General features: G+C 36.0%; 2 protein-coding genes across 4 annotated transcripts in view; one reads left to right on the top strand and one right to left on the bottom strand.

Annotated features, from left to right (window-relative positions):
* Nucleotides 1–24,285, top strand: part of LOC108970690 (mucin-19) — a gene marked incomplete at its 3' end in the record, with an annotated part of 244,357 nt that overhangs the window by 37,408 nt on the left and 182,664 nt on the right. For 2 of the 3 annotated variants that reach the window (XM_018936214.1, XM_018936212.1), the window contains 1 exon segment: nt 18,520–18,632. 3 annotated transcript variants of the gene reach the window in all.
* On the bottom strand, nt 4,322–4,829 carry LOC108970692. The gene has a single exon (XM_018936216.1). The coding sequence runs from the start codon at nt 4,745–4,747 to the stop codon at nt 4,460–4,462; it is 288 nt and encodes a 95-aa protein (XP_018791761.1). The 5' UTR covers nt 4,748–4,829; the 3' UTR covers nt 4,322–4,459.

Here is a 24,285-nt window from a genome sequence, read left to right as displayed (position 1 = left end):
AGTGCTGTTTTTTTTTCAGAGTGGAGACTGTCAACTCCGATAGTTGAGTGTGGTAACCTTGAGACCGAAGGGAGAGTGCTGTCAGATGAGTGAGGTTTGTGGGGCATGCAAAGAGGGGGCCAGGGTCACAACTGATATACAAATGCAGTTCAGTTCAGGCATCAATCGCTCTGCCAGAAGATGCCTCCTACTTCACTTGAATATACATACATATATTGGTCGGATGTCAACGTATTACATATCCTGCTATACATAGTATATTGATACCCAGCATGTTGTAGAATTGCGAATATCCGTATATCGTTCTCTACTCTCAGAGAAAAAAGTTACAGTGTTTCTGAATATTTCAAAGGTTCACTAAGGAGTCAGTAGAGTAATCTTTTTTAAATTTTTTTGTATTTTTTGCTTTTTTTTAATGTTCACAAAACGCTTGGCTATTATCCCTACTAGATTCATAATTTTTTATAATTTATTGACAATGTTATGACAAAATTTTTATGAAAACACATGGGGAAATTTTAAAAAAAGTTACTTTTTTATTTATTGGGTTTTGTGTGTTTCAGATGAAGAATCACCGTTGTATGTAATTGCTCCTGTTGTGCAAAGATTCATAAACAAGAAATGCAAATAAACATGAGAATTCAATTTTATTCTCTCCATTCAAGTCAGTTTTCAGTTCTCTATTATCTATGACAAAATTAGGTTATTTTTTTATGTAATGGCTTGTAATTAGCCTGCTCTCTCAAGCGTGCACAAAATCAAAATTTACGAAACAGCTTACAGATCAAGTATTCCGATACGAGAAATACCCTCACAACTAAGAAGTCTCAAATTATGAAATGAAAAGTAGAATGTTGGAAGGGAACCCAAGAATTTCAATGAAATCTAAGCAGTGGCCGCTTATATAACCATGTCGCATGACACAAAAAACGGAATTCATTTCAACACAGGTGGTCGGCATGAAAGTAACTACTAATTGCCACAAAGTAATGTAATGAAGACACCGTATGGCAAGATGTATTACGAATGCCCAAATGTTGGCTGAATGCATAAAAATAGCCAGACCTCATCTGCAGATATCATGCTTTGTGCACTCTGCCATAACATTCTTGAATTGGATACTTCCCCGTTTGCCTGTTGTTGTTGGTATGGTGCGGCAGAAGCTGATAGTTCGGAGGTGGTAACAATTACAATACCGATACTTACCGCACAATGCTCTAAGTACCGGACAAGTGGCAGTGTAAGCAAATAGCTTGGGTTGCGCTTCGACATGTTGTACATATACATAGTAGATATGCATGTAAGTGTGTGTAGCTTAGTGCCGCCGTGCCTTTGAGTTCTAGCCGAGGATGGCAACAAGCTTCTCCACTTCATAATTCTTCTAGGGCTTCGAAAATCAGTCAAGCAAACGAATCAACTTTTAGCGCTGCCCTCGCACTTGCGGAGCACGGTGTGGGGGGCAATGCTACAAGTGGCTTACCTACCGTTGCATATATATGTTTGTGAAACTACTTGATTACATATGTTCCCATATTTGTGTAAAAAAGTATGCGCTCGGGCTGAGCCGGCCAGAGAACCACTTGTATTGGCACAACTCACAGAAACAAAAAAAAAAAAAAAGAAAACAATTATTAGAAAAAAGCATAAATTCGTACTTGAGCAACCAAGTGTGACGAATGAGATTACTGAAATCTTCTGGAGCAGATCCATTTTTCATGCAACTCTGCAGCGTACAGCGTACAGCAACAAAAACTGCATTCATAGCTAGAGCTACGCCAGCCACAACTATTGCAAGTACACGCTTTGGGGGCTACACTTTGCCGCTGCAGTTGAAGTCTTTGCCATTATGGACTTTAATACCCTAACACCAACACACCAACCCGCATGCATACATATATGCATGCATACATATATGCATGTATACATATACATTTATATATATGGATACTTGCACACATACAAACATATAAGCCACAGCTCCGAGTACTTGAGTTGCAAGCCATGGTATATTGTTTTTTCCTGCCTTGTTTTTGTTGTTGTAACTGTCATTGTTACTACCATTGCGGGGCTGTGTATTGCGATTGTTGCCATTGTTATTACTGACGATTGCAATCAAACATTGCAATGAATCGCAAAAGCACTGCAGACTGGACTGTAGCTAGGGCGACGGTGACGGCGGGGGTGTAGCGGTATAGTACGAATTTAAACATGTTCGGGGTTGTAATACTTTTCGCACATATCCACAAGCAGTTGCCATGTATTTTGCTTACATTTGGGTATGCTTATGCAGTTGCATGTCGAGATTCATCTCTGCAATTGATGCAACCACACACCAGCCATCCATCGATAGGCGGGTTCAATGTGCAACATCCGGTCGGTTTGTTTTGCATTGTTTTGAAATTTCACACAATTGATACTCTAATTAAATTGAAGAACAAACCGAAAGCAATTACAGTTGAGTAGACGAAAATGCAGCAGCAGTGTGTTGGCCAATATATGTTGGTAAGTTGTTCGGTTAGGTTAGGTTAGCATCGCTAAATATTAAAGCAAGAAAAAACGTTCACTTCGCTTGCAATGCAGCTAATAATAAACTTTATATATGCAAAATTTTTCTTACAAGAACTTAATTCTGACCGATCAGTTTGTATGACAACTATATCCTATAAAGATCCGATCTGAAAATTTTTTTCGAAGAGTGTACAATTAACTAAGATAATAATACGTGCCAATATTCTCGAAGATATCTTGTCAAATAACAAAACTTTCCATACAAGCACATTATTTCGATTTTTCAGTTTGTATGGCAGCTATATGCTATAGTAGCTCGATCTGAACAATTTCTTCGGAGCTTGTACCATTAACTATGATAGTTACATATGACAAATTCCTGAAAGATAACTCATCAAATAAAAAAGTTTTTCATACCAGCACTTTATTCCGATTGTTCAGTTTGTATGTCAGTTATATCACATAGTCGTTCGATAACTACTATTCTCAGAAATTAGTGGATTTTTAAAGAAGAAAGGACGTGTGCGAAATTTCAGTTCAATATCTCAAGAACTCAGGGAGTAGTTCGCATATATATAAAAGGACAGACAGTCATGACTAAATCGGCTCGTCATGTCGATCAGTCTCTATTTGTGGTTCGATTCAAACCTGGACTTTCTCCTTTTTCTAAGGTAAAAGTCTTATAATAGTCCCCTCTGAAATATAGTCCTTGAAAAGTATTAAAAACATATCATAAAATGTAGCCACCTTTGGCACCAGACCGTGTTCTTTATCAATGCTTTGGATTCCGTTCAGAATTATCCTCCTGTGGTTTTGTTTGGTCACAAGTGAGCCAAATTTATCCAATACGTTCTTCACGTGCTATTTTACTGTGACTGTTATCTTGAAAACCCTGTCACTTCAAGTCATTATGTAACTGATGCTTTTGGGCTGCTGCACAGACTTTCGCAATACACATTTGATTTGATTCCATAACAATCTATTTTTTTTCTATTTGAAAATTGTCCGACAGCTTTGAGATTACCACGTGATCAAAGCAATGTTTCCGATTTCAGTGGAGCATTTTCATCGAGGTCGGTTTGAGCTGAATCACCACCAATTGGCAGTGGTCGTTTTCCCTTGACGTTGTCGTAAGTAATCCACTTTTCAGCGCCAGTAAACATCGGAATCAGAATTGGATTGATTGTATTGCGATTCAGCAGCGGTTCAAGCATTGACTTGTGTAGCACGCAGACTTCAAGATAATATTGTTCGAGGAAACAGTTGGACATACTATTCACCTAATAGGTTTCCCCAGGTTCGCGTTAGCAGGAGGATCATCTAAAGTAAAAAATACATATTTCATGGAAAGCCTTAACTTAGAACTTGGAGGAAGGAAAAAAAAAAAATGAAAATTGTGCGACTTTTTTTCAAATAGTTGTAGTAAAAAAATATCCTTCCTCTAAGTGTTTAAGAATTGTATCTCAAAGACCTGTGTAAATTTCATGAAGATCGGTTGAGTAGTTCTCAAGAAAGACGGCGCACTCAGCCGAGCTAACGCACAATTTCTCAAGGCTGCATCTCCGAAACTATTACTCGGATCAACTTGAAAATTTAGGATTTCTTCAGATTTTGTAGAATTATTAATTAGACTATAAAAAAAAAAAGATTTTTTGAAACCCATGTCACCACCTAATGCAATAATTACTTCATAACCAAAAAGAACTTAAACATTTTTTGTTGACTTGGCATATATTAACATAAAACAAAAAACCTTAAATTTAAATTGCAATCACAATTATTTTTACTGAATTAATGAAATCATATACCGTAAAGTAAATTAAACTTAAATTAAAATTAATTATGGGAGTATAACGATTTAAACTGTGTGGGTTTTGATGGCTTCGCCGCTTGGCCGTCGTCTTGAATTTTAAATTTAGACGATATGTTGAGTCATTTCCACATCCCTTTTCTATAGCCAAGTGCTTGAATTCTTTTGTGATTTCATTGTTTTGTGACATTCCTTAATTATTTCAATTTTCTCTGTTAATTCCTCCTTAAAATCCACCTGTCGGTTTATTGCCATCAAATCGGCGCCTCCGTAGTTGTCGAGATTCTTCATGTTTTCGTTAATTAGCGTTTCGGTTAGCTCCACTTTTGATTTAATGCGACGTACCACCCTCGGATTTGGATGACGTAGTTCCTCATTATAAAGAAATAGTTGATAGGGTAGTGTGGACTTTTCGATATTTTCACCCATTTTTTGTGTATACTGTGTTGGAATATTACTTGCGATTGAGTTTCTGAATTATGAATTTTCAACTGCGTTAACTGCTGTTGTGTCTTCCTTATCTGGTGACTAAATGATCCTTAAATAAAACTGTCGCCGATTTTATACTCACATCCTTTATCAGACCAACGCAAAGTTTTTGTCTCAGTGACATAATTTTACCTTTGAATAATTTTTGTTTTACCTTTAAATGAACGAAAATTCTTAATAAGGTCTCTAAATTGCGTCAAGTTTCGACTACCTGTTGATACCTTTTACCTAAGCCTTTCTAATTATTGTAAGTTCTTAACTACAGGTGTAAACAAAGGTTGTTTCTGAAAGGTTTGACATGAACTTAGGTAAAATGTGTTTACAAAAGACAATGGCGACAGGGAAAGGTAATATAGTGGCATAACAAAGACAGCCAGGGTATTATGCAGATATATCTTGTAACAATAACAAGGTCATTTTTAAATTGTATGCAAGATTAACAAGATTATACGTTTTGACAACTTCAACATAATAACGATAAAAAGTCTGCAATTCATTTTTTTTTAATGAAATTCTAGGAGTTATGAAACCTCTACGTATATGTTTATCCCAAAGTTCTTCATATGTTTTTTCGTGAAAAGCGCGTTTAAGTATAGACTATAATATATAATATATATAGATATATTTTAGCTTTTTTGAGGGATTTGGCATGTTGTTAATCATCGCCATGGAGTACGGGTCATATTTCTGGAAGTAGAATTAAGCTATAGATCTTTCGTGCTCAATTGGTGTTAGATGCGCCATTTTGATACACTAACATAAGACTTCGTTACATAGGTTTTTTCGGGTAAAAAACAACGTTTTTTCAACAATTTTTTTATCATATAAAATATAAATATTTTGTTTAAATATTTATTGTTACATACATACATTACATACACATTAACACAGAGATTCTGAACTTTTTGGAAAAAATATTTTAAATCCGGCCATTGCGACGCCATTATTTACTGTGATCCCTCGGAAAAAGATGCGACCGCGTTGGCAGGATAACTCCTTACAGCATCATCTACAGTGGAAAAAAGACGAGCTTTAGTTAAAACCTTAACTTAGAACTTGAACAAAGAAAAAAAAATTAAAATTGAATTTTTGACAAATAATTTTACAAAAAAAAAAAAACAAAAAAAAAAAAAAAATTAAAATTTCAGTGAAACTTCGTGACTATTTTTCAAATAGTTGTAATCGGAAAAAAGAAAACTTAGTCCAAGTCTTAAAAAAAAGAGGTATCTCAAGCGCCTGTGTAAAATTTCATGAAGATAGGTTTAGTAGTTCTCGAGCAATCGTGTCAATCGATATCAATAACACAGAGAATCTATGCATAGTACCTCCGCTTGGAAGATGCTAGTTAAGTTGGCTAGACGGAAAGATAGAGAGATATCAAGTTCTCACAAAAGTCGGGTCTAGGTAATCGGAACGAAGCCGGAATTTTATCAGGTTAAGGACTATCTACTCGGCAGATTTCTTATGCTACAACAACAACAGCAGAGATATCAATCTTTACACCGCAGTCAATTTTGAACCCACCCATATAATTGAGATTGTATCCTCCTCTCCTCCTAACCCTCTGTATATTTCGAGAAGAATCTTTCTATTGGTAGCCTATCAACAACGCAATGATAACATGAAATAATTTTCACTAATGCTTTTTTACGAAAGACTCATGAACTAGACACCTTTCTTTATGTTTCTTCATCTTCCATACACACCCCTCTCCGTGTGCGCGATCAACGATTAGCCGTAGCCAAGTTGGCTGACATGTGCTTATTTAAGGTGTTAAAATTTGTTGCCTCTGATCACCGAAAGCTCATATATTGTTTTCACAAATAGAGGTGTCCAAAAGTTCACTTAATGCAAAAGATATCATGAATACATATGTATATACGCACATAAATATGTACTGAAGTTGTCGTTGCGGCTGATGACAGTTGTCATTCAAGCGGATCATCTTATTTCTCAATAACTTGATTTAACTACCATATAATCGATTTATAGCAACAAAACAACAATAACAAAACGGGGAAAACATGCAACAATGATAACAACTGGGTACGAAAACACCTGCTGTTAGGCGAGATGTGCCAACGTTTCCAACTAAATCCTCCTAATGCAATTGAGAAAATGCTGTTTAACGTTTTCTTGTATGGCACAACTACTTAAGTGGACACATTGGCCGATGCGCCCGATGTCCGCTTGTGTGTGGTACATTGTTGTGCCAATAAAAAAGTAAGTTTTTATCATTGCCAACAGTTGAAAAGTTGCATGGCTACTGTGGTTGTTGTCGCAGAAGCTCATTTATAAATTGCATATCGATTGTTGGCGTTAATTTTCTAAATGGCAAAATCGCTATCTTCGGGCGCATCGTGCAATAGACACATATACGCTGATTGTATCGCAGAAAGCGGCAAGAGAAAATGCAATGATAATTGTTGATTTATGGCCGTGTGTACATTGTATTAATTCGATATGAAGACTAAGTGTGTGTAGACTCTGTATTATATACAATATCAGTAATGTGGCTATGACTTTCTGGCGCAAGCGGATAAGTGGCACGGGCGATTTCACCCGCATAAGCCTACTTATGATACAGGTGCCTCGCGATGGTAGAATTTTTGTATTTGCTATAAACAAAATGGCAAAAATCGTAAATACTAACGACAGGAATTTTCCATTGCTGATGGAGCCCCAATGATAATACACTAACACTCTGTAAATTTGGTTGCTTTTTACCTGGAAGTAATGTTGCGAGGAGACCAGGTGACATTTTTAACTTTCTAGTACAATATTTTCAGCCTAAATTGCAAGGCATCGATGGCGCTATTTACAAAGTAACTAGTTGACTGGCTGGCTGCTCTTGGCAGGTTTTGGCAAAGACAAGATTACAGCGTCTCAACAAATGAATGTTTTAGGGAAAGACACAATCTCCCCCGAGACGAGATCCGTCTCCTTGTCGCGCTCTATGCAGGGTACAGACATGGGAAGCATGAATACATTCTCTTGTGCAAACTGCCAGTTTAGCGAGATGGACCCGGATACTTCAGAACAACAGATTCTATATTGGGTTATTTTGAGTTTCGCTTGGAATAATACAACTTTCAAAAAAGAATAATCATGAACAGTGACTTTCTTTCGCATTCAACGTATCCTCAATAATTGGTCCCCAGCGCTTATTTCTGTCCTCAAAACTTGAAAGAATGCTTGCTGGAAAGAAGTTTTCTTCAAAAGGAGGTAGTGAACGCCGAAACTGAGGCCTAAACTTGTTTTACTATGGTAGGTCAGGAACCTTTCAATTGACCGCTTACTGTATATTTTATTTGCTTAACTTGACATGTATGACAAGTGAGTTGGGAATTCAATATCACTGCAATTTACTTCATCTGTGACTGTATCTCACATTTCCCTATAGTTATATATTTCAAGGGTGCTAATGAGAAAGATTTCTGTTTTCTCTTCACCAAGCTCCAGACTCATAAATAAAAACATTGGTATTTACCATTTATACAAAATAACGTAACAGCACTTTTCATAATTTGACAGTCGAAGAAAAAATGTCATAATAATAACTACTCATATCATCAAAATTTGAGTTTGGGTTATAAATTGGTTATATTGGTTATCATACACTCATCTGAAGACAAAATTTGAGTTTGGTTAATATTGTGGTTATTATACCTTACAGCGACTTCCGATTTTTTATGATACGTTGTTTTGCATTTTAGGTGACAACATATTCTGTTTCAAAAAAAAAAAAAAAAAAAAAAAAAAAAAAAAAATTAAAAAAAAAAAAAAAAAAAAAAAAAAAAAAAAAAAAAAAAAATTTTTTTTGGCCATATCCAAAACTTGCAAATTCCTGCTCAAACAGTTACGCGAATTTGATATATCTAAAAGAGGTGATAGCACAATGAAATTTTTTTAAGTATTCAGTTGCCTGTCATTAGTAGCCTATAGCTGTGTGTAATATTAATTTTATTTTAATGATTTTCATTAGTTTTACAATGCAATAGGAGCAACATTAGTATTAGTCTAAGAAGGATCACCTTGTACACATTCGCCTTCAAACATCGTCCACGCTTTGGTTGACAACACTTCAACATTATGTGCTTTGAAACAGGAAACGATTTTACGTCAATGCTAGCAGGACATGAAAATGGTGATCATGACGAAGAATATTTAATATTTTTGGTAATAACTCCAGTCCTACGCTGACAGTTCGTTATTACATTTTAGGAGGTTTACTTTTACCTACTATTACTTTACTTCTACCTGTTTACATGTATTAATACAAAAAAGTCGTGTTCATGGCACCTTTTACAGCTCAACCACGACTGTATTAGCTGCATTCGTCTATTGCAATCAGCTTAAAGAGTTGAAAGGCATTTATGCAAAGATTATAAAGAGTTCGCACAAAGTTAGGCGGTACAGCGTACTATATGTCGGGTTAGCCACTGAAAAAATATAAATTTGAATATTTTCAGTGAAGGATAGCAACGCCTGTCTAAAGGAAATCAACAGAAGAACGACACCAACAAAATTTAATACTAGGAAAATAGATCCACTAGTAAAGAAGAGGAAGGAAGTAGATCAAGGACAAACACTTTGTATTTACATTGTTGACCAACATATAGTACCCGTCTCAATGAATATCTCACAATATGAAAAACTTAAAAATATCTTAGTAGAGGTTTGCTGAATCGTAAGAGGAGTTGTAGGAGTGGCATAGTTATATGTACGTTACAAAGCACTATGAGCTATGTAAATATTAAAAACAGGCAATTTCTTAAAATACACGACCTACAAACATACCTGTACTTATTTATGCAATCTTTAATATATTTGAATATTTTCACGCCTTACTGTGATATTAAAATCATATTTACTTCTATTTTCTTACAGGTATGTTTTTTGGGTGGATTGGTAAACTATGTTCTTCAAGATGCAACCATACAAGGTAACTGCATTGACAAATAAATATTTAAACACACACACACAGACATGTGTATGCCAGCTGTGTCTTACAACTGAAAGCTCTTAAAGCATATTGATATATGTATATGGGCGTGTGTATACTATCACACTTTTGGTATGTCAATAAACATCAATGAAAGCACGCCCATGGGTGTTTACAAGCACAATGGGTATGTATGTGTGTCAGACGGTGCGGCAACATCTTCACTTTTCCTCATTAACGAGGACACAAAGCAAAAGTCGCGAGGTGTTGCATCGGCAGAGAAGCGTGCATTCGTCTCTTCTGCATGGAATACTCAAAAGAATTGGGACAAACAAACAAAGAGCTGCCATCTTCAGCAGCAAAAGCAACCACAAATAGCATTATATCCAAAAAAACCACAGACACAAGTTCATGCACACACACATATGTATGTATGTATATCGTTGTCCGCAAATGCAACGGCATAAACAGCAGCATCATTGAGTGTTGACGGCATATACTTGCAAGAACAAAAAACGAAACAACAACATGCAGCAACAACATATCGGAAAATCCACAAAGATTGTTGCTAAAGAAGTTGCACGAAGCGTTAATGCGGCGAGTTGGCGCGCCAGCGAATTTTGCTGTCGTACATTTTACATTGATTATGTTGCATGTGGCAAGTCGAGCTGATGAGTAAACAAACCGAGTGTTGAAGAAGACGTGCGGACAAATGGCGTGTTGTTCTCGAGAAGAGTTGTTGTTGCGCGAGGTGGGCGACAGCGAAATAACTGAAAGAACGCACTTTAAGAGATTTTCATGCGTGTGCATTAAACGAGCTGGCGAACATGGTGTACCGTTAGCGAAGGCGTGACGCAGCAAAACGTTTCGATGGACAGACAAACAACGGCTCGGCCGATGCTCGCATGAATGGTGGTGATAAAAACTTGCTGGGCGGACAGGTCCGCTTGTGTATCCGTTCTAAGCGTGTTTTTTGGGTGGAAACGAGGGGAGGTGGAATGCAGATGTGACAACTCTTGTTATTGTACCTATATGAGTGTTGCTGCATATGCTTACATGCAGCTGGGTTTTGCTATAATACCGTTCTAAATTACTGCAACAACAAGTTGTGTCCATTTTTGTGTATTTTCAGCCGTTTTCGTCACTCCCACGTTTGCCTTCATCAACCGTTAAGCGGAATGACCTAGTCAACTTGACAGTTAATTAAAGCCCTTATCCACTTTTAATAAAACTACTAGCCTACGATTGGTACAAAGCTTTCAAAGGCGGTCATGAGATCGTTGAAGACAAGCCTCGTTCTGGACGACCTTCGATCTCGTCAATCAAGTTAGACGTGTTAGAGAATCATTTTGGTGTATATTTTGGGTTCTTGCTCGACTCATCCCAATAAATCTGAAATTTGTCTCAAAAAGAGTACCGTAAACAGGTCGCTTTGGACATGCTTGATAGTGCGAATTCCGATCCGATGAAAAATCATGAATCCTCGAGAATACTCTAGTTAATGTTAAAATGGTCCGACAAATGAACAGCTCTTTAGGGAGAAAAATACACAATTTCAGATCAATATCCCAAAAACTGAGGGACTAGTGCGCAAAATATTGTAAACAAGCGGGCGCGCAGACATGGCTAAAACGGCTTAGCTCGTCTCCGACAATTCCTTACGCTGCGTGAAAATTAATATATTCTGTTCAGGGCATAACGAACTGAAGATCACATACATATATGTATAGGGGCAAAATATAGTATATACACATTACAAGCGAATTGTAACAGTTTAACTAAGTCATGCATACTTAGGCATAAATAATTGCCGCTGCACATCCAAATATACGCGTGTTGCCCACTCTTGTTTGTATTCATAATGAGGTCATTTGCATAATTACAGACTCTAAAGTTATGATAAGCAGTATAAGCGTTGCGTTGCCCGCAGCTTGCCACATGCCACAAACAACATGCATGCAATGCCTTCTTACGCCCAGTATTTCCACTTAAACACATTGCGTTTTATGCGCTCACAATTTGTTAATGTCCGTGGCAGCGTGTGCGAGCCAGACCAAAATGATAGCGACATGGTCCAACTCTAACGCAAGAAACTGTAGCCGTGATCCAAGTTTCATATATGTGTTTTAAAATTGCTCGGTTGTCTTGCCAGACAAATTCGATTTTGCACAACAATGCCGCACAAAACAGCCAGATTAGCTACTGTTAAGACGCGTGCCCTATCTGTAAGCTTGGACCGCGTGCTCACATATCACAGGTATTCTACGCACGTCGCGGCTGGCACGAAGAAATGGTACATATTAATGCTTTTGCTGGTCATGCCATATTGATATATAAAGTATACATATATATACATATATAGGTGTAAGCGAAATACAGCTGTGGTGCAATGAAATATGGTAGCTTTGTTCTGCACTATATTATTATTTTAAGTATTCATGTTGTCTGCTACGGGTATGGAGTTTGTGCATTACTATGTTCTTATGTCATAAACTTTTCTCTCCTTCTTCTTTTTCATAATACCACTTAGATCATTGTGATCTCTGTTTAGCGTTCAAATCTCGGCTATGTACTATATATCATTTAAAAATGGAAAAATGGACCCAAGGCCACTGTGCTATACTTATCTATTTATCTTAATTACCGTTAAAATAAATATGAATTTTGTTTTTGAAAAACAAATATGAATTTTTATTTTGTTCATAAATTAATATTAGTTTGTCAAAAAAGTCTTGCGGTATTTTTGCGGTATTGTTAAAAATAAATAAAATTTTGTTTGATAACTCGTGCCTAGCACCTGACCGATGCTACGGCTGCTACTATGCCGATTTCTTTCGACCAATTCAGCGATTTTATCGCAATTTTCGACGACAGGCCATACACTAGAACGAAAACGTTGAAACCATCGTTGTGCGGTGGAAATGGAAACTATTTCGGGTCCATAAACTGCACAAATTTTATTGGCCTCTTGAGATGCATTTTTGCCTTTATTTTGCTCCATGTTTGCGACGCTATAACTCACGAACGACTTCGAAGTAACGACAACCAATCAAACACGTGTTAACACGTGAAATGAGCTTTCCAAAAAGGTAAAGCATGACCCGATACGACGAAAAAACTAACTAAAACTACGCACTCTCAGCGCCAACTAGCCAAAATACCGCATGACTTTTTTGACAACTTAATATATAATTATTTCCAGGAATTAATTTTTTTTTTTAATTTCAAAATATAATTTATTTCAATAACATTATTATTGCAAAAAAGAAAACAAATCGACTTTTCAGAGTTTATAGCTTGCTTATAAAGAGGCAAGGATATCACGTGCTTTCCCTTGAATCATAATTCTTAATGCGCTTAAAGTGGTCGTCATCGCAATGGAGCAATATGCCTTAGATTTAATGTAACTAAAAATTTTTCTATGTACAGCTCTTAGCTTAGTGATCGATTGTAAGCAATTTCTCCAAATATTGTACCCTTGGCAATTCCTGCCTACTTACAATAAGATACCTCGTGAAATAAACAGGTTTTCCGTACGTAAGTATTTTCTTTGGTGCGAAAAGCACGTGTACCGAATTTCAGATAGATATCTCAAGAATTGCTGGACTTTTTCGTGCAGACCGAAGAGGGGACATAGTGAAGTCGAGCTTGTTATGCTGATAATTTTAAATTGTATGTATTATGTATCGTAACGTAAAATGCCAAACGACGTGTCATCAATTTTCAGCTTCCGCTCTCAGATATAAGCAATATATAACCATTTTATAACTAAATTTCAAATTTTGTTTAATATGAGTGGTTTGCATTATATCGTTTTTCCTTCGCCTTTAAACTTATGATAATTGATCTTACGTTATTTTGCATTTTAGGTGACGATATGCTTTATGGGGCCTCGAATGTGGCAAAATTAATATACCGTGTTCAGGGTATGAAAATGTATTTCCATTCCGTCACCAAACCCCAATCTCATTAACATAGTTACTATTTTTAACGATATTTTACAATATAATTAGAGTAGTTAGGGGTTAAGTTGAAAGTTCTGAAACCACAATGAAATTTTGTATAGAATTTAGGACGTTGGAAATCAATTACTTTGGGAAAATCCCAAAACTTAAACTTAAATCTCCTTCATTTAGATTTACTTTTGTTTTAATAGCTTAACTCTCTTTTACTTTTTTGATCAAAGTAAATAAAGTTCTATCAATATTTAATAACGCCAGTATACTTTTTATACTACACTATATTCAGTTGTTTTATCGCTATATATTATACATAGAAATGCCAGCTTTCTATACCATGCCAAGAAGGTGCGCTATTTCAATATTCACGACTGTACATTCACTACTTTGCCTGCGCATGCTCATTTACATTGCATTACCTCCGTGTTATGCTAAATTAGTCGTACTACTAGCACTAGTTACCTTTGTTTTGGCACACGATACGACCTGCTGCCTTTTTCTGCTTCATAATCCTTTCTTCTCCCGCACCATTTCATTCGTTGCCATTTTCTGCTCTATTATTAATTGTGTGCTGTGAGCGCGCATGCGCGACTATATGGTCTGTGCGTTTACCATTTGTTGCTCATCTTTTACGACATTGCATAACGCACACACGCACACATGATTGCCTGTATATGAAGGCACACATCCATGCAGTTATATTACAGATATTACGGCGATTACAACCATTGTCTGTCATGTCTTGTCGGTCATTTGTGCAGCAACAAGAAATGTATTGTAATATACCTTAAAGTTGTTCATCATAAAATCACGCAATCGGAACAGAAATCACAATGGCGCAGCGTGCGTATGCAGCGTTAACCATACATCAAATTAGCTGAACACAAACAATTTATAAACAATATGTTGCGCTTCAAATCTTCATTTTTGGCGCTGCGTTTAACCTTTTTTACACCTTAAGGCGGTTTGAACGTTGATTTTCTTTACCATATTTCCTGTGACGCCCGTGAAGAGTTACGGAAATATGACTGCTGCCGTAGCTATTGTTTCACAATCGAATAATTGTACCTAAAGGCGTACATGCCACAACCACATGAATTCGCTGTACCTTTACATGCGTGAAAGTCATTAGGAAATGCAGATTATTTGACTGCATACAAATTACTATTGTATATGTGAATATGTGTCAGTATGACATTTGCTTAATTTTTACAGTAGAGATCATCCATTCCATCTATAGTGGTCTTCGCTTCGCTGAGCGTTACTTTCCAGCGAATCCATACAAGTTGCGGCAACAAAAGTCCCCGTTTATGCAGCAACACTAAGATCCTCAGCACTTACCTACAGAAAAATGAAATACAAATTGACATGTGTCAGGACTTATGTAAGAAATCACTGTGAAGGTTACGTCCTCAATCATTGAAAGTAAAGTAGTAAGCCTTTTTAAAGGGACAATAGACCTAAGGTCGCGGTGCATTCCTCGTTTACCAATCAAGAATTTCTACCTGTACCCAGCAGGCAGGTGGAAAATATTAAACTATATCCTTGCTGATATAACTATAAAAACGAGAGCAAAACGCCGTACAGCCGTCAGTATTTCCAAATCATTGCCTTAGAAGAATCTACAATGTTTAAAATGCGCGATGAACCACACACGCATATATCAGTATTCGAAAAGCTGCTGTCATCTCATCCCGGAAGTCTTTGCTACACACTATTCTTACATCGTTGCGAAATGAAGAATGGCGGTGCTCTTAATTTCGAAAGCACTGTGCGTTTAACCAAATCAAAATATTACGTAACAGAAAAGTTGATTGCTCATATGAAACCAAAAATGTATCGACTAAAGGCTGATGTGTATCCAGTAATTAAGCAGCAGCAATTGTACTGCAAGCGATTGAAACTGAAAATGGAGATTTTAAACGAACAACAGGAGAGGAAGCATAAACGTGCCATACTGGCGACAAAGTCGTGGGGGACGTACTTAGACGATGATTTTGCGTACAAGAAGTACCGCGAAATAAGGTACTACGACGAGGTGGAGGATGGAAACGACGTGGAAAATAACTGCGACAACTCCCACTCAGATGACGACTCCAACTCAAAAGACGACTCACACGACGTCACCGACTCAAACGTCAACTCCAACTCAGACGACTACACCGACTCACAAGACGACACTGACACACACGGCGACAACGACTCATACAGCGACTCCGACTCCCATAACGACTCTGACTTAACCCACGGCTCTGACGACGGCTCCGACGATGACTCCAACGACGAGAACTCCAGTGAGAAGAAAGAGTTGGACATACAAATTCAACCCGATCACACGAATGCAATAGTCCAACATTTGTTACAGAACAGATCACGAGTACCTCGGCGTGACCAATTTCGTGTGATGAGGGGGCTAGACTTGTGGAGGGAAGAGAACAAGGATGACGAGGTTATGAACAAGTTTAAAGATTATTTGCAGAATAGCGCAAAATGGCATGAAGCAGCAATGGAATCTGCGCGGCGAATGGAATTCTATCGTGAACGAGAAAGAAAGGTAATGGCGGAACTTCATAATTATGAATATGAAGCGTTTACAAGCAGAACTGCATATTCTGGACAAATACCAAATCCAGCCGATCGCAATATTGAAATTACAACAAACGACCATAATCGTGCTGAAGCGTCAACGAGCCGAGGAGCGTCAACGAGCCGAGGAGCGTCAACGAGCCGAGGGCTGCCAACAAGCCAAGGAGCATCAACAAGCCAAGGAGCGTCAACAAGCCGAGCTGCGTTAATAAGCTGTGAATTACTTTTTGCACGAACGATAAACCCAGCCGATCGCAATAACGAAAGCACGACAAAAGAACAGACTCCTGCTGAACAAATGTCAAACCCATCAAATGTGCGAGTTATCTACAGTGGCATTCGCAATCTAGAGCTAGAGGAAAGAGTGTTCACGAATATGAGAAATGCTGCTCGCTGGCCGCATATCCATAAGGAGGCGAAACGAAAAAGATTTTCACAATTAAGAAAATTACCATCAAGAAATACAAAGAAGGCGACTCGAAAAAATTTCCGCAAAAAACAATCACCTCGTGGGCACTTCTGATCTTCAAAAAGATCAACTGGCAAGTGAAAACCTCAGTAGGAAAGAATGCTATATACGTTCATCTATAAATTTAAGTAAATATTTATTACAATTAAGTGATATAGAAAGTAAAATAAATAAGTGCTGAAAAGTCTGCAAAATTTGTGATTTATGATTTTCTTTGCTTTATCTACAATATTGCCTTAGGTTTATGTTCATCATTGGCAAGTTCTGTTATATATAAATATATTAAACTTAAATTAATTTATTATAATGATATTGATATTTTTTGTTCTAAATTTCTTTATATGTTTTGATTTAAGTTGCGAAACCTTTACAAAACTTGTACATATGATGCCTCTAATGAGTCAATATAGAAAGCAAATTCTTTTACGTGCCGATGTTTAAAGTTCCAATCCGATATTATTTATCTTTATATATAAAGATTACGTGTCACAGCGTTTGTCTGCGAGGGACTCATAAACTAATGAACCGATTTTAGCAAAACTTAGCATAATGTGTCCAATTTGAAGTAACTTCGAAGATAGGATAATCAAAACTATTCAGAAATATTGCATCAATTGGCAGCTCTATTAACTCTATTAAATCGGACATCTCCATTAACATATTAACCGGTCACACAACTTGTTGATTTGCGGACAGCTCTAATAACTGAACAGAAAGGCTAGTTCATCAGTGTCTGTGGGACGGGAGATTTCACTGTATAAATTTCTAAACATATGCATGTATTCACAATCCCAAAAAAAATAAAATACAGTTGAACTTCTATAACTCAAACTTTTATAACTCAAACTCTTGAATTAGCAGTAGAAGTCAAATTGCATACAAATTTTCTGCCACAACTCGAAGTTGTGGACCATGGGGACTCGAGTTATTAAAATTCAATTGTAATTATAATTGTCAGTAAGATGCCAAATCTTAAAGGCCACTTCCTCAATGTCTGTTTAGCAGCCGTTTGGCAGAATCTACTGGATTCTTATACCGCCAAAAACGGTTTCGCCTTTATTCGTAAATGAAATTTTCACTGTATTGAATAGTTTATTACATGAATAATAGTACAAGTATATACCACAGCAATATGTGACCGGATCTGCTAGTATATATATATATTTTTTATTATATTTTACGTGGCTTTTAGATAGACAACATTATTGCTATAAATTACTTCAAATAAAATTATCTAAAATTAAATCTAGTTTTTCCCGCAATATTACCAACATCAATGTCAATAGATTTGACAGTTGGCTGGAAATAATTACAGCCTGTGAAGATACCCCATTAGGTTAGTATGGTCAGTTCTAATGTCAGAATGATTCGAATATCGTGTATCGATTATTTTATTGCGTGTTGAGTAGTATTGATAAATCAATGCTTTATGCGCTGTGCTTGAAACTCGGTATTGATCGATGCTTGAGAGCACTTCTTCTTACTTTAATTTGATGAATTTGAACTTTGAACTTTTAAGCGAATTTTAATATTTCTTTGCTACGAATCCGTATAACTTTCTTTCATAATTATCCATATTTCTTTGCAGACATGAGTACTAATATCTCAGAGGATTTCAATCGCTAACTTCCACAGGTTTCTTCTTTATTCCACATTTAGTCGATTCATTTAAGTTGCTCTATTTATTTTCAAAAAAATTTTATAATAATTTCACTGAATTTCAAAACTTATGACTTCAAATATTTATTTATAGGCAACGGTGGTCATAAACTCTAGCAAAGTTCACTCAAACCAAGGTCCAATCTCCAAGCTTTGAAGAATCGTGGGGAATGTTGAGTAGAAAGGGCTTCAATTTAGCAAGTCTTGGTGAGTAGAAAAACGCAGTCTAGTTCAGCCTGTATTTTTCAAACCAGTGACAAGAATGTTACCTTTATGCATATGTTTACGTACATATTTTCAGAATTTTTTCGGATATTAATTTTTAGAGTCGTAATATTAGGTAGTCGTATTTTTAATCAAACTTCAACTTATTTTATTTTATATTTGTATTTATATAAACATATGTAAATAACCAAATATGTACCATTTTGATGGACCACTTTTTGCCATTTTTTCACTAAAGACTATTCCATCAGTGTAAATCGAAATTTCGAAATTTTCCGGAATGAAAGCGAACCATGAACTGAGACAGCATCATCTCCGTAAACTTCATACATTTCATTGGTGGCTTGCAAAAATTTCAAAATATAGCGAATTTCTTCATTATTTTCACACATTTTTGAACAGCTGTAATTTTTTTTCAACGTCCCCGAATTTTATTTTTTTTTGGTTCAATCAATTTTAAAATCTCACCTTACCAGCGCTATATGGTATGACACACTCTTTTTTGTAGCACTAGAGATATACGACTGCAATGGCATCTAGTGACAAAATACGAAAAGACTTTAAAATTTTAATAAATTTTATATCGAAATCTCCATTTGGACACGAATGTGGGGTTTGTCAAACGTTTATATCTAATTTTGTATGCCCTGGAAATGCCGATGCCTTAAAAAGTATATATAAACGTGACGAGCTGAGTCAATTTAGTGAATCTGTATCAGCATATACGCGAAATTGTTCCGCAGTTTTTAGATATCAATCTGAAAATTTGCACACGTTTTCTTCTTTCCAAAGGGCTGCACTTTTGTCAGCAGCACCTTTGTCGGACCACTTTAGCATATAGCTGCCATACAAACTGACCAATCAAAATAAAGCTCTTGTATGAAAAGTCTTTATATCTCTCATAATATCTTCACTAAACGTGGCATATACGAGTATTATTGTTGAGGACTGCGCTACAATCTCCTGAATATTGGTAAGATTGCACCACTAAAGTATATAACTATCTATCATTCCAACTTATAGATAAAAATCAAGATATAAATATTCATAAAACATCCTTTTTTTTTTACTGAGTGACCTAAGGTTATTATTCCTCTCGAAATTATTTCAAATTATCTGAAATTAATATGCACCCAAGCATATAACGGTTGAACTATGGCTCCATATAACCATATACGTGCAGGTGTTCATGCCTCGCACAATCTATTGCGATTATGTGTTGACTCATCAGCCAAGTGTAACATGTGTAAACAAATATATTAAGCGCTTACCTCAGATTTACCACTCTTAGGACTAACAAGGACTCACATATTACACACACACACACATAGCTAAATAAATTTGTGATTGAGCGCGTGAAAAGCTACTTCTAATCATCAATTGGCTGAACTTTCGCAGCCAGCTGTTGCCTGTCAGCAGCTAAGCGCTGCTCTTGCTCCACTTAATACCGCTACATATTAAGACCGCAGAGCCCACTATACTACCAGCTGTTACAAGCACAGCAACACCCATATATAGTACATACCGCAAGCATCCTGTTAATTGACCTTATAAGTGAGCGTTTAGGTTGCATGGATGCATGTACATACATGCATATATAGACACACATCCATTTCCATACAGTTATATGGGTATATACTTGTGCATGTGTATAAAGTTTGCTTAAGAAGCTTGTTGGTTTAGCGCTCAGCTGCATAAATTGTACGCAACCATTACAACCCCACATACTAATCCTCTCCTCAGTTATGTGTGGCCTCCTTAAATGTCGTTAGGTGTTAATATCGAAATGTGTTGGCACAAATTTCGTCTGGCTGACTAAAAGGTATTGTAATTTCTTGAATTTGCTGTTTTATGTGCCATTAACCGTTGGCTAGGTAATTTGTTGTTTAATTGTTGGTTTCCATTCGTTCTTTGGCAGACCGTGGCGTATGAGCAACAGGAATTTTACAATTGTTTGTATTAAGAGACTGTGTGATAAAAGAAAGAATTATTACTGCTTCTTCTGCTAACGGGAGTCAAAAGAGAAATTTCCACTGTAAGAATATTTTAAGGCTCATTTTCGTACTGTTATAAGTGGGTCAGGACGGACAATGTATACCAAATGTATGCTAATATTCCGTCAATGGTGAGTTTGTTGTGGTGGAGGTGGGTTGCAATACATAATCTGCATGCGAGCAACAAACAGTCTTTTTTCAAAAGTTTTTTTCTCATATAAAAAATTAAAAATTGTATTAGAATTTTTTTGTTACAAACATACACTATTAACGACGAAATTTTGAATTTAATCGCACGAGGTGAAAAAATTCGAGTTTTAGTTACTTAAAGTTTAGGCTTAACCGAGGACTTGAACGAAGGAATAAAACCTGAAAATTGCATTTTTGGCAGACATTTTTACGAAAAAATTAAGATTTCAGTGAAATTTCGCGAAATTTTTGTTGTAATTAGAAAAATTGTTAGACCAAGTCCTTAAGAATTGTGTCCCAAAGACCGTAAACCCATGTAGTCCCTTAACTGTTCCCAATTCGCCATTTCTATGCTCGCTTCTGCACTCTCGTCAAAAAAATTACATATAAAACCAACAAGAAAGATATCGTATTGAATTCGTACAAGAGAGTATGCGGATATCTCTTCCATATTGTTCGGTGCTATCAAGTTTCTTTTGTTTTTGTAATTTTATTTTGCGACGCTTTTACTATTAGGAATGATTAAATGACTAATTTCCTCCTCGCTTTCATTTTCGAGACTTAATCCCTTTAAGTAATTTATAGATGTTGAGAATAACATCATTTTTTAAACATGAAAAAGTATAGCTCTACTAAAAAATAATCATAATACAATTCCGCACGCGTCAGAAGATATGTTAGCGCTGGGTTGCACCACAAGTGCTGCCATTTTGTTTGAGCATCGGCTATATTTTGTTCGATGCACTGGAGAATAACACTTGTCGAATCGAAGACAGCTATAATAATAGCATCTCGCTAAATCTTCCTAATTAAGCACTTTCGTATTATTTTTGCATTATTCAAATAAAATGTAAGCAAGTGATGAATAATTAAACTTAAACAAGAAAAAATATGAACTGCGCCTGCACTGTAACTATAATTCCCTTCACATGTGCATTTTTTAGAGTAACTATACCATATGTGCTTGACATTTGAAAATGTAACGGTCTAATGGATTGCAACCAAAGGATGCTAGTACTTTTAGCAAAGTTAATTCATCTAAACAACTTTCAAGACGAATCAAGACTACTTAAAAATCGTTATCTTGATTGTTAAATTTGTATGAAGCGATATGCTATAGTGTCGCCAGTTTTAACAAAATATACAAAATTTTGGAGTGATATCTGAAAAACAAGGGCAGAGTTCGCTGATCAATTATAGATACACTTTATAAGGTCTCCTCTGTTTCTTTCTGGGTATTACAAACTTGGTGCTGGTAAACTCAATATATCCTATTCATTATATAAAATTAAAGATCTATTATCGAAATAATCTATTCCATAAGAGCTCGCTGTACTTTAATTACATGCCTCTCAAAGATAGATTGCTGACAGGAACAATATTTTCATAACAACTATTGCCTTTATGAGGTTGATTTAAAAGAGACGTAATAATATTCACCAAAACTAGTTAGTTTACTATAAAATATTTCAATAAGTCAACCACTTTCATAATTACAGTTCTCAATTTATTTCGACAACTTTGTGGGTGTTAATAATTGCATAAAACGTAAACCGAAAGCATCCATAAGACTATTTTTATACACTTTTTATTATAATTAGATTTCTCTGTTGATTTATGTATTAGGTTTTGAATAAAGCAAGATTCTGAGAATATAAAATTTAAAAATTAATTAGTTTTTATAAACATAATTTACAACTTTGTTGCGCGAACGAGTCAAATGTTGTTTGCACGAATTAAAATGGAGATTTTAGTCTTGCATGTTAGAAGAACGTTCTGGGCGGCGTAGTTTTCCACCATATCAACTCTCGGTCAGCTGAAAAACCGGTTAAAAACTATTTGACAAACATCGGTAGGGAAGTTTCGCTTCAACCGTCTAATAGTAGAGACCTCTCTCTCTTCTGACTATCATTTGTTCCGGTAGGCAGAAAGCCTTTTCTCGATTATGACTCACGACAGAAGATGGTTTCAGAAAGTCGGGCTATACTATGTTTAATAATACTCTACATAAATATTTTAAATAAACCTTCACATTTTTATGAAATAAAATCGCATAAATATTGTCATTGACCCAATAAAAAATAACTTTAGTCTTATATAAATAATTTTCAGATACAATACAAGTTTAATATGAATAACTTTGAAAATTTGTACTCTTGTCTGCAGCGTTGTTGGCGCTTAAATACAGGAAAAATATTCGACTATTTTCGATAAATTTTAGAGCCGACAGCTAATTTTGTTTTTACTTTATGATAACGAAAGATTTATACGTAGATCATTTCAGTTTTTGAGATATTGATCTCAAAATTTTCACACGTCCTTTCCTTAAGCTCTTACTTCGTATATAACTCTTTTATAAATGTATATCATACGAAAACTACTATTAAGAATTGCAAAACATTTATCTATTGGGTAGTCGAAAAAGTCTTTTCGTATTTAGTCAATAGCTGTCGTTGTAATCGTATATCTACAGTGCTGAGTGTTTGGTGGGATTGGAAAGAAATCGTCCACTATGAGCGATTGATTCTACGTTTTACTGTCAACAACTGATGAGCTTGAACCAAGCAATAAAAAACAGCGGCTAGAACAGATCAACAGAAAGGGCTTCAGGACAACGCTAGACCACAAACAACTTTGATGACTCGGTAAAAACTGGGAGTGCTTGGCTGGGAAGTTTTGATGCATTTTCCATTTAGCCCCAACCTTGCACAATCGGACTTCCATTTGTTTCGTTCAATGCAGAACTCTCTTAATGGAGTAAAGTCGGCTTCAAGAGAAGCCTGTGAAAATTACTTGTCGCAGTTTTTCGCCGAGAAACCAGAAAAGTTTTACACTAATTTAATAATAATGTCTCTAGCAGAAAAATGACAAAAATTTGTGTGCCAAATTAGGAATATTATATTTGATTAGAAATACGAAAGGACTTTTTCGACTACCATATATATACATTTAGTTTTTTTCTGCATTTATTTGTTACTCTGGAATAGAAGTGTTAGTCTGGTAGGCTGATGAGCGACGTCATAGGCCAGTGTAGGTCCTGAGCGTTAACTGATGGAGAGACGTTACGTTACGCAGTTTTGCATTCAGGTGGATTCTTCCACGCCCACATAATTGTAAAAAATAAATTTTGTGTGGTATAATTTGAACTCGTAAATTTCTGAGATAGTGGAGAGTGGTATGATTTACGAAAGTTTAAAGGATTATTCAGCATATAACGCTTAGTTTACTAAACCAAACTGCGACTTAAGTATATTTGACATTTCGTATAACTTTTTTACACATCTACATCTACATATTCGCATAATACTGCAATACTCGTTTCGCGCTCAGCAATTTGCATTGACGAAAAGGCCTTCACATTTCCATATTTGTGCACACATACACAAACACACATACATATAGTATTTATTAATGCTTTTATACGGAGTTTAAACTCTGTTTTAGTAAGATAT

This window comes from Bactrocera latifrons, unplaced genomic scaffold (assembly GCF_001853355.1).
Source record: "Bactrocera latifrons isolate USDA-ARS-PBARC rearing strain unplaced genomic scaffold, ASM185335v1 scaffold_309, whole genome shotgun sequence".
NCBI lineage: Eukaryota > Metazoa > Arthropoda > Insecta > Diptera > Tephritidae > Bactrocera > Bactrocera latifrons.
This window is presented reverse-complemented; position numbering and strand designations above follow the sequence as displayed.

What these genes read in the sequence shown, in the direction of transcription:
- LOC108970692 (XM_018936216.1), bottom strand. Translation starts at nt 4,747, where the DNA reads ATGGGTGAAAATATCGAAAAGTCCACACTACCCTATCAACTATTTCTT.